Raw genomic sequence first — 11,824 nt, forward strand, 5'->3', positions numbered from 1 at the left:
CCCACACAATAATAGTGGGAGACTTCAACACCTCACTCTCATCAATGGACAGTTCATGGAAACAGAAACTAAACAGAGACACAGTGAAACTCACAGAAGTTATGAACCAAATGNATCTAACAGATATTTATAGAACATTTCATCCTAAAGCAAAAGAATATACCTTCTCAGCACCTCACAGTACCTTCTCCAAAACTGACCATATAACTGATCACAAAACAGGTCTCAACAGATAAAAGAAGATTGAAATAATTCCATGCACCCTATTAGATCACCACAGACTAAGGCTGTTCTTAAATACCAACAAAAGCAGTGGAAAGCACACATACACATGGAAGCTGAACAACGCTCTTCTCAATGATAACTTGGTCAAGGAAAACAATAAAGAAATTAAAGGTTTTTTAGAATTTAATGAAAATGAAGACACATCATACCAAAACTTATAGGACATAATAAAAGCAGTGGTAAGAGGAAAACTCATAGATCTAAGTGCCTCCAAAAAGAAACTGGAGAGAGCTTACACTAGCAGCTTGACAGCACACCTGAAAGCTCTAGAACAAAAAGAAGCAAATACAACCAAGAGGAGAAGATGGCAGGAAATAATCAAACTCAGGGCTGAAATCAACCAAACAGACACAAAAAGAACTAGACAAAGAGTCAACAAAACCAGGAGCTGGTTCTTTGAGAAAATCAACGAGATAGATAAACCCTTAGCCAGACTTACCAGAGGGCACAGAGACAGTATCCTAATTAATAAAATTAAAAATGAAAAGGGAGTCATACCAATGTCTTAAATAATTATTGTTTGTTGAATGTTAACAGTTGAAAATATTAAAATCATGTTCTACAAACATCATGTTAATATTATTGATAATTTTTCTCACTGTAGTTGAAATTAGCATTTTCTTAATGTTTAACTTCAAAGAGCTTTTGCTATTTTGAAACTTTTAAATATACTTGCTGATAAAAAAAGAAAACCAAACAAATGCAGATGCAGATGTATGCAGCCAACCATCAGATTGAGCACAGGGACCCCAGTGGAGGAGTTAGGGGAAGACTGAAGGAGCGGAAGGGTTTGTAACCCATAGGAAGAACTACAATATCAACCAACCAGACCCCCCCAGAGCTCTGAGGGACTAAACCACCAACCAAAGAGTACACGTGGGGGAGCAGGGAGGGTGTGTATGGCTTTAGTCACGTATGTAGCAGAGGATGGCCTTATCATTAATGGGAGGGGAGTCCCTTGGCTCCGTGGAGTCTTGATGACCCAGTGTAGGGATTGTAGGACAGTGAGGTGAGAGTGGGTTGGCAGATGGGATAGCAACCTCATAGAGGCGGAGGTGGGGCTGGGGCTACGGGTTTTAGGAGGGGGAACTGGGAAGAGGGATAACATTTAAAATGTAAATAAATAAAATAACCAATAAAATATGAAAAAAAAAAGCCCCAGAAACCAAGACTTAGAGAATTTCAAAAACATACAGAAAGAAAGTAGAGAAGCCAAAATTAATAAATTCCTATCCAGCCAACAGTTACTAACTACACAGAAATACATTTAAATACACAGGCTATAGAAACAGTCAAAATTATATCCCATAAAACAAGATTTCAATTCTTTAACTTTAAATGGTGTTTAGTCGCTCCTTCCCCCCAATAGGACATTAAAACTCGTGCTTGTTGATAATGCTGTCATTGTTTTGCATTAAATTGCATGCATTGCAATTTCTATCTTTTGGAGCCTTCCTAAAAGTGTTTAAGTATCTATACTCCTCACAACACTGAGTCCTAACCACACTTATGACTTTGTAAAGTCTGTATTTTAGGTTTTCTTATCTGTAAAGTGCATGTCAGACAATAGCTCATTCCATTTTAATTAATTTATCATGGTATTTGGACTAGGCACGCACTCCAGAATGGTGCAATATTTTTGTGCCTTTATTTGTTCAATTAATTTATGTTTATTTATTCATATGCAGGATCTCACTAAGTTGCCTTGGCTGACTTGAACTGTGTAGCCCGGGCAGGCTTTGAACTTGTGATCCTTCCGCCCTAGCCTCCTGTGTAGCTGGGATTGCAGACCTGAGTAACACACAACTATAATGAAGACTTGCCAGTTCCAGCTCCTCTGTACTGCCGTGGGCCGGCAAAGCTGGCACCAGTGTCCTTCCACCTGGATGTCCTTACTGTGAGAAAGGTACAACATCCTCTCCAGTGTCTATCGTTTCCTCAGCCTACCTTCTAACATGTATGAACGTTAGCCCCTAGATCCTGCCTCTGCTGAACTTTCATTTTCATTCATCTTATTTCATGCCATTTCAACATTTCTCATGCTAAGCATACAGCAGTTGCCTATGAGTCTGAGGTTTGGCATCCCATAATTTCAGTGATTGACAACTGTGCTCTGAAATTATCAAACAGCAAATCCCAGAAGCAAACAATTTCTACGTTTTAAACTGCCCAGCCGCCTCAGTATCCTCACAGCACAGTTCCCTTTGGTTCCAGCCTTCACAGGGCATGAATCACCCCCGGTCCAGTGTAGCTACAGTGTATAGTCGCCTGCCTCTTAGTGCCAGAGTAGCCATGTATAGCTTTGCCAGACTGACAGTTTCTATACACCAAGGGCTGTGCTAAAAACAACTTCATTTTACTCATCAATAGCCCCAGAGCTCAAAAGTTTTATTATAACATATACTGGAAGTTTCATTATAGTATACTGTTACAATTGTTATATAAGTCTTATTGGTTATTAATCTATTATGGTCTCTAATTTCTAAATCAAGCTTTATCACAAGCATATATTTACTTGGGAGAAAGATCACAGAGGGTTTTTTTTTTGTTTGTTTTGTTTTGTTTTTTGTTTTTTTGAGACAGGGTTTCTCTGTATAGCCTGGCTGTCCTGGAACTCACTTTGTAGACCAGGCTGTCCTCGAACTCAGAAATCCGCCTACCTCTGCCTCCCGAGTGCTGGGATTAAAGGCGTGCGCCACCCCGCCTGGCTCCAGAGTTTGATTCTATCAGTGGTTTCAGGAATCTTTTTTTTTTTTTTGGGGGGGGGGGTGTCTTAGAACTTGTACAGAGAAGCCCGTCTTAACGGGCGTTGTTTTCCAAGATGAAACAGGAAAGGACCCCCGCAGCTAACAACTCACCATAGGTGAAATACTGAACCTCGGGTGGGAGCGTGACTTCGCTGAGGTCGCTCTCCTGCACGTGACTATCCACATACTGCTGCGCCTTCGTGGCCTGCAGGAAAGCGAGGAACCTGGCTGTGAAGGCGGCGATGAAGATGGAGAGCATGCCGAAATCAAGCACGTTCCACAACTGCACGATGTACTCCCGGGGCCCCTCCAGCCACAGCTCCTTGCACTCGGACCACATCATCCCTGTAACAGAAAACCAGAGACTGGATTAGATCTTTCCGCCGAGGCCAAGGAGCGAATACCTGGTCCACCTGGGAAAGGTGTAACCTCAGCAAACACGACTGTGCTGGGGTCTGGTGGAGCTGAGTGGGAAGGAAGCTTCCACTTAGGGCTGATGGACCATGACAGACTTTAAAGAAACACATGTGACAGAGGATCGCGGGAGACAGCAAGCGGAACTCGGCTAGTCTGAGACTTTGTTCCATGAGGTTTTTGGAGGAGTAGAGAAAAGGGAGCCTATGAAATCAAAAAGGCTAATTAATTCAGATCATAATAATGTAGGATTACAAGTAAGACTCTGGGGGAGAAAGTTCCTGCAAACATTTAACAAGAACCAAGCCCCGTCGTTAAGGATCACGCAGGCCTCTTCCAGCCTCTCTTCTCATCTCCACAGCCTACTGGGGAGGCCAGGAACACCATCTGAAACCGACGGCAGTTCTAGAGGAAAATGTCATCTGAGTCAAAAAGGATGAACTACTCCGTTTAACAAATTGTCCTAACTATGTGTGCATGGATGTACAGCCTTTTGGTAGTGTGATATGATATCATTTACAAAGTGCTGGGCGGCACTACGTCCAATGTGTGGAATGCGTGCACCCGGAGGCCACAGCTGGACACACTGGAACACTTTAAGAAGAAAACAAAGCTCATAAGAAAATTCAAAAATAACGGCTTGCTCCAGGTTGAGGCTGTAAGGTGATTGGGCGAAGAATTACCCTACTCACTCAGAGCAGCAAGGACCACACAGGTGGGAGCAGACCCTGGAAAGGACCCTGGGAGAGAAGTCAGTGGCACAGTGGTTCTGTTTCCTGAGGTAGAGCAGAATCCTTTCTCTCATGCTTCTTTAAATGTTTCCTTTAACACAGCTTCTCAGAAAGAGTTAACAGAAGTTAAGTAGCATGCATTCTGAAAGTGGAAAAACTCCTAAAATCCCTGAAACTAAAGCCATCTATAACGAAGGCTCTTCCGTTGCAAGTATTTCAATTAAACAATTAGGCCTGTGTTAATGATTGAGTGCCAACACACACCTTTCTGCGTGTGTTAACTACCATTGAACCATTTAGTTATTTTCTCATTTAGCTACTGCTTTCATGATGGTGTTCTCATCGTGTACAACATAACAGTTTGTATTATAAAATGACAATCATTTCAGTAACTACTTTTTGGATAGAAATGAGGGAACTTAAACGGCTTACCAAGAACCCAGACCATAATTAGCATTTCTGTCCACGTGAACTGGGTGGTCTTCACCCTGAAGATTTGCTTGGGATAGTCGATAACAGTGATGTTTGGCAGCGTGGTGATGCCTTCAAACCTGTCCGAGGCGTTGAACACAAGCAGACCCAGAAAGATGATGAAGGAGGCAGCATGGGCCACGAACTTCATGAAGGGGCTTCGAAGAATCTTTCCCAGCTGCAATACAACAGAGCGGGAGGGGGTGGGGGGGGAGAGATGGGTCGGAGGGGAAGAAACAGAGAAGGGAGGGGGGTGAGAGGAGAGAGGGGGCACAGGGAGGGAGGGGAGGAAATGTTCTAGAAAATTCGGCCTCTACTTGCGACAATCACTGTACAGGATAAAACTGAATAAATAAATAAAGTTGGAACACTTTCTGCTTGCTTTGGAAGGGCTATTTAGGATTGTCTAGCCTGCGGCCTTTGGGCCACATGTTTTTCAGGATACTAATGAATGTTACTCAATGCATTTGTAGACATCCAGTCACGATGTCAAAAGGTTGGACTCCCCTGACCAGCATGCATCGTGAAAACTACTCTTTTTTTAGGGAGATTTTTTTCCTCTAAAATAATTTCAAAAGTCTTGGAAATCCAGACTCTGAACATCTGCTGTGCTGTAACCCATGCTGAGCTGAAGGGCGCCCTTCTGGAAACCCCTGTGTGTGACAGGCTTCTTATTCTGAGTTTTGCGTGAATGACTATACAAAGTCAAAGTTCTTAGACCTGGAAAAGAAACAGGACTTTGTAGACTCACATAGGGCATCAAAAGAGTTTCTTGAAGATTAAAAAAATTACTACATTGTAAACAAATTTTAGTTTTCATTTGCAAATAATACAGAATCATCATACCGTGCATCATGTTTTAAAAGAAAGAAAATATTAGAATCAAGACAAATATCTTATCAACGATTATCAACATATTAGGGAGATATATAATAATTAGGACTTCTAAGTAGGGTAGCTTGATTAAAAATAATAATCTCTGTATTCTGAAAATAATATATATAATAAAGATACTTCTAATGGCTATCTTATAATTTTTTGGAGGTAGTTTCTTAAACTATATCCTGTAATATATTGCCCTTAAAAGTCTCATGTTCTAATAGAAATGAGAAACAGTTTCTCTATCCCCAGGGCATCCGCAGTCCAGGAATTAGGTGCACTGAACACATTTTGTCAAATAAGTTCCCCAGTCTGCACATCCAGAACCTGAATGTTAACTCAGCCTGCCCACCCTTAAAAGGATTTGGTTCACATTTACAAGACGAACTTCAAGCAAATGTCCAGAACCTTAATTGGTTCAAAGGACTACATAGTGTCAAGTGTTTCTGAATCTGAACATTCCTGCACACAGACAACTGTTGCCTTTCCATACTGGACTTAGGAAAACAAACAACAGTACAATTACACATCTTGGTGCTGAGATGGCCGCAGAGCCTGCGTTTGGCATCACTGCCGAGGCACACGCTGTTTGTCGGGAGTTGCCAAGCCTGTTTTTTTTTCTCAAAGATTGATCTTTAAAACTTTAAATTATATTAAAATAAAGCAATATACTCATCTTTAAAATGAGCTATATGTTGGGGCTTTGTTTTACAGAATTGGAGCCAGGACTTCATGCACACTAGATTGTCCCCAGCCTAAGAATTCCCAGTAGAGGCTGGAGGTCAGCATCAGGGTCATTCTTCCGGTGCTCTCCACCTGAGCTTTTGAACCTACAGTTCACCAGCGACCTAGACTGGCTGTCTAGCTAGTCCAGGGGTCTTCCAGTCTCTAGCTTTTCAGCGCTGAGACTGTAAGCACATGCCTTCCTATCTAACTTTGTATGTGTATGCTGGGAATGAGACTTGGGTCTTTATGCTTGCAAGGAAAGTATTTCATTAACTAAGTATTCCAGCCTGCTAATTCTCAAGTTACCTCTTTACTCTGTGAATAAGCACAGGCATGCATGGGTCCCAGGAATGGCTAGGTTTCTATCTTTTGTTTTGTTTGGTTCTTGTTTTCTTGTGATGAAACACCATTACAGAATGAGCTGAACTGTCATTTTTAGATGGTGCAAAGTGTGCACCCCAAGATGCCCACTGCAACCCTAGCCTGCTCTAATTGACGGAGATATCTGAAGAGACGGACTATTGAGTCCCAGAACTTTGTGATGTATTTCCTCCAGATGGGGAAACTGGTTGGGTTATAATTTTCTGCTCACTGCAGGCTCTTATGCGATTTATGTTCATGTCTTTAGTGTTTATGTATTTAAAGAACTGTAGAATAACTTCTCTAAGATACATAACAAAGAATCCAGCAGTCATTGAACTTGGTCAGAATGACAAGCTTTCTACCTTTTATTGTATGGGGGGGCAGATCAACAAGGAAGTAAAATGAATAAAGGTTTTCACACACATAAATGCTTCGAGGAGACTGGTGAGCCACGAGGCTAGGGTAGACTTTCAGGGTCATTTATAAGTGACCTTGACTACTTCACCTGAAACAGATTGTGATTTAGAGAAAACCAGATTTGAGAATACAGGCATGAGATTAAAGGACCGGAGGGCAGGTCCTTCTCAGGGAAGTGCCCTTCATTAGCAGGACAGATTCTGTTAGCGTGACCTGTATTCTCTTCCACAGCTGTGTAGGGGATTTCTTAATCACAAGTTAGCTCCACTTGGGCAGGTTGAGAGGAAAGGGCCTCAGAGTGATCAAAGCAGAACTGAGCAGTGTTAAAAAAGAAACCGAAAGCACACTGACCCCAATTCTACACACGTTGGAAGTTTCTGGAAGAACAAAGGGCTTGAGGACCCACCCTGGATAGCACTGAAGGTTAAATAACACCATTGATACCCATGTGCTTAGCATTCAGCCCCAGGTGCTTCTTACGGGCTCAGAAGAGTGGCCCCAAAGCAGCCAGCTATCCCATGTCCCACTGGGTATGCCTGCCACTTCCCTTCCCCCAGCCAGTGCCGGCCATGTTTTTATGCTCTATGTTCTCAGTGGCAACTGCACACAATGCTCCTATACTCCGGCCATTTAGTTCTTCCTGTCTACCATGGGGATTTCTACCTAAAAGCCTTACTACATCATGCCTGCCAATGTGTCTTGCTGGTACCAAATCAACTCTGATTCTATTCTGGAGTTGATCCACTCACTGAAAAGCAGAACATTTGAGTTGCTTAAAATGCAGAGCCAATGAGGTAGGAGCCTTACTTTAGCTTCTGCATTCTCTCAACAAAGATACACATTTCACCAACCACGGAGGGAAGGTGGGGAGTCTAGTACCCTGCTACAAGGTGCAATCCAATAGCCAATGGCGAGGAATGGAAGACCCAAGGCCACGACCAACACGACCAGACACTTGATAGCGATGGTCTGCTCCCGGAGGCCGGAGAGGTTCTCATACCAGATCGTCAAAAGCTGCTGTTGGCAGTTGGGGTGAGCCACAAACTGTTGGGAGTAGAAGGAGAGAGATGTTAGTATTCTCTTGTCCACGTACCTGTCCAGAACACGGCCTGTTCAAACCCCATCGTCCCTTCATCGTTCAAACTTGCTTCCAGAGGGGTAAGTTGCCGCTGCCCTTCCTCAGTCCTTGCTGGTAACTGACTCCTCTCTGGCCGTGGTGACGCTGGGTTTCTTTAGGGAAAGCATGCCCCCACCACGACACCTCCTTGTATTTATTTCAAAATGGGAAAGCAAATTGGCTAATGTGCTTCTTTCATGAGTTACACCTAAAATACTACCTGTATGAGAAGTATGTAAATCGTGCCCATTCGAGCTGTTCGTACTATGGCTGGATATGAAAATAGCTTCACAGTGGTTATGCACAGCCCACGTCGGCTCTCCTCTTAACTGCTGACTTATGTCTCCAGCCCTGTTTTTGTTTTTTAGACCTTGTACAGAGTTTCTACATGTCACATCTTGCCTCTAAAACGTTTTCAGTTTTCTGACGCAGGGTCTCACGCTGGAGCCCAGGCTGGCCTAGTGACTACTTGTATGGTTGGATGACTTAGTGTGAAAACAGTATTGCTATGCGTAAGTTCAGTGTCTTCTTCAAATTCACATTTTGAACTCCTAATTCCCAGTGTGCTGTCCTTGGGAGGCAGGGCTGCAGGGCGTGAGTGGGGCCTGGGGACGGAACACATGAGACGGTGATATCGGTGCCAGTGTATAATGAGGGCCCCCACTCCAACCCCACCCCCGATGTTTTTGCTACAAGTGAGATCAGCTTGCAACTCAATAGGTGGCCCCGGTCAGAAACAGCTCTGCTGCCATCTTAACCTCAAACTTTCAGCCCCAACACTGTAAGAAATGAGTTTCTGTTGTCTATAAATCACCCTAACGATGGTGCCTTGTTATAGCACCACAAAACTGATTATCCCACCGCTGCTACCTGCCAAGTCTATGTTAGGCCTTCTTTCCAAACCACTTACTTACTAACTTCCTTTCTCGCCCCCCCCCCCCATTTTCTTTTAAGACAGGGTCTCACTCACTATGAGCCCGGCCGGTCTTGAATTTGGAATCCTGCCTCAGGCTCTCGAATGCAGGGATGAAAGATTCGAGCCACCGCACCCTGTAAGGCTTACAATTTTGAAACTGTCTCACATCTTAACATCGTCATCAGGTGACCTCCTGGGAAAGGCTGTAGACATGATCAAATGGAAGAATTCCCAGGTCTGTGTGAGGCCCCCTTGGATTCCTGCAAGAGCCCCAGACCTCCACTGCCTCCTCCCTGTGCTGTTTAGACATTTCTTTCCTATGCATTTCTCTCTTGTCTCGCTCCTCCCTCCACAGCTCCTGTCAATCATATTTGTTCATTCCCTCTTCAGGATGTTTTGCTCGCTCACTATCAGCCAGTGGTGGCACTGGTGTTTGTCACAGCAACCATTTTTTTAGAGCACACAGTAGGCTGTCAACAAATGCAGTATTAAAGCCATTATAATAAAACTGAACTCCACATCCTTGTCAAGACAGTAAAACACAGTCATCTTATAAGCGTTGGTGGAAGTGTCTCTATCTGTGTGTGTGAGATCCAAGCCGTGTGGCTCCAAGTCAAAGCTCTCTAGAGTGGGCAGTCAGCCAGGCCGAGGACAGGGAGCTGGGTATACCAGGAGAGCCGCAGGTTGGGCATCGAATGTCATCCTCGTATCAGATTACTGTTGCAGAGTCATCAACCAGGTACTTGGGGAGAGGGTAAAAACCCAAAGGTTTCTAAAGGTTCGGGATACCTTGCTTCGAAACAAACGCACTGTGTCCATTTGGACGGGTGAGCTCACTTCCCCTGGGAACATCTGCAATGACTTGAAAGTATTGCCTACAAAGTCCTGGTATTGTCGTGTGACATTCTGAGGAGGTGAGAGTAAGGGCCGGAAGAGTGGCACCAGATGACAAGTACTGTCCATTTGTGGCCTCAGCTAGTTAGGGGTCTGGAGAGAGGCAGGGGTCCCTCGAGTCCTAGGAGTTCAAGCCTGGCTTGGGTAACTTATCAATACTCTACGCTTAAATACAGCAATCCAACTAAGAGGTGACACAGCCCTTGCTGAAGGATTAAAATGTTCATAAATTAGTCACATGGCGTTTGTCAGCTTGCTCTTCCATTCTTGTGCCACACGAGGACACTGTTATGCTCCTCTGGAGGATACAGTCCTACCTGCCAGTGCCTTCAACTTGAACCCACCCCTGAACTGTGAGAGGACACATTTCTCTTTTGTAATTCATGCAGCCACGGTTATTATCACAGCAGCATAAATGAACCAAGACGCTGCTTTTCTTGGGGCTTAAACTTCATAGAAATTGCATCATCATCATCATCATCATCATCAATCAAGTGTGCATGTGTGTGTAAGCATGAGGGTGCCGTGGAGCTAATATGAAGGTTATAAGAAAACCTGTTGATTCTTTTCCACTCCTGTGTAGGACTGGAAGAGTCTTAGGGTCTCTATCACTGTGATAAAGACTATAACCAAAAGGAGCTTACGACTGTCAGGTCATTTCCCATCACTGACGGAAGTCAGGGTAACAACTCAAGGCAGGAACCTGGAGGCAGGAGCTGAGGCAGAAGCCATGGAGAAATGCTGCTTTCTGACTTGCTGCCCACTGGCTTGCTCAGTTTTAAAAAATATATATATAAATGTTAAATACACATTTAAATCCATAAATCCAGGACCATCTGCCTAGGGGTGGCGTTGCCTATAATGGGCTGGGCCCTCCCACATCTCCATAGACTTGCTACAAGCGATCTGGTGGTGCCATTCTGTCAAATGAGGTTCCTCTTCCCAAATAACCCTAGCTTGTATTAAGTTGAGAAAACAACCAGGACATAGGGGATTGAGTTTAGCACCTTTACTCACTGAGCCATCCCATCAGCTTGTGCTGGCTTTGATTTTGAGACAGGGTCTGAACTCTGTAGTCCAAGTTGGCCTAGAACAGAAAGCAATCCTCCTGCTTCAGTCTTCCTCATGCTAGGCTTATAGGTCTGAGCCACTCCCAATACTTGAGGATGGAAATAATGGTTTGGTTTGGACCATTTCCTTGAGCTCCTCTCAGTGGGGCCATCTTTAAGCCTGAGGGTGTGCACCAATGATGACCCTCTCTACAAAGTGTCTGTGAGGTGACCCACACTGACCCTTCTGGCTTACATCACACTCAGCCAACACCTATGTTAAATCCTAGCATTTTACCTGTTATAAAATTCAGCCTAACTGGCCTATTTCCTATAAATCGGAGCACAACCTATGTTCTTCTTGAGATAATGCCCTATCTACTGAACCCATTAAGAACCCACACAAATAGATTTTCCCCAACAATTTAAAACTTCTAATACAAATACATAAGGCACATCCTAAAAAATAATACCAATTCAATATTAGCAAGTGAGAGCGGAAACCCTAATCCATCAGGGGATTTGCTGTTTCTTTCTTTTCAACAAATTTCAAAGTAGGGCAGAGACCTTTATCTCTAAAAGCACTCCATTTCCTGGAAAAAAACCCTTATGATAGCACACAGCCCCAGCCGGCTGCATCAGGTTCTTATGTTGTTTTTCAACTTCAGTGGACCAGCAAATTGAAGTCATTACAAAAATAATACCCTGATTTTCTGTGCCAAAGAGAGAATGCTTGACACATAAGAACATTTCAATCTTTCAATGGAACAAAAAATCTAACAGTGTTACTAAACACACACACACACACACACACA

The 11,824-nt window shown here is 43.6% G+C and overlaps 1 protein-coding gene across 2 annotated transcripts in view; it reads right to left on the reverse strand.

The window, feature by feature from the left end:
* Positions 1-11,824, reverse strand: part of Trpc3 (transient receptor potential cation channel subfamily C member 3) — a 72,708-nt gene that overhangs the window by 26,856 nt on the left and 34,028 nt on the right. For both annotated transcript variants that reach the window (XM_021195443.1, XM_029537966.1), the window contains exons 4-6: positions 7,913-8,077; positions 4,610-4,826; positions 3,144-3,377 (exon numbers count right to left, since the gene is read on the reverse strand). In XM_021195443.1, coding sequence (XP_021051102.1) covers positions 3,144-3,377; positions 4,610-4,826; positions 7,913-8,077 — 616 coding nt within the window. The remainder of the gene's footprint in view (positions 1-3,143; positions 3,378-4,609; positions 4,827-7,912; positions 8,078-11,824) is intronic.

The sequence above is a fragment of the Mus pahari genome, chromosome 4, assembly GCF_900095145.1.
Source record: "Mus pahari chromosome 4, PAHARI_EIJ_v1.1, whole genome shotgun sequence".
Classification (NCBI taxonomy): Eukaryota; Metazoa; Chordata; class Mammalia; order Rodentia; family Muridae; genus Mus; species Mus pahari.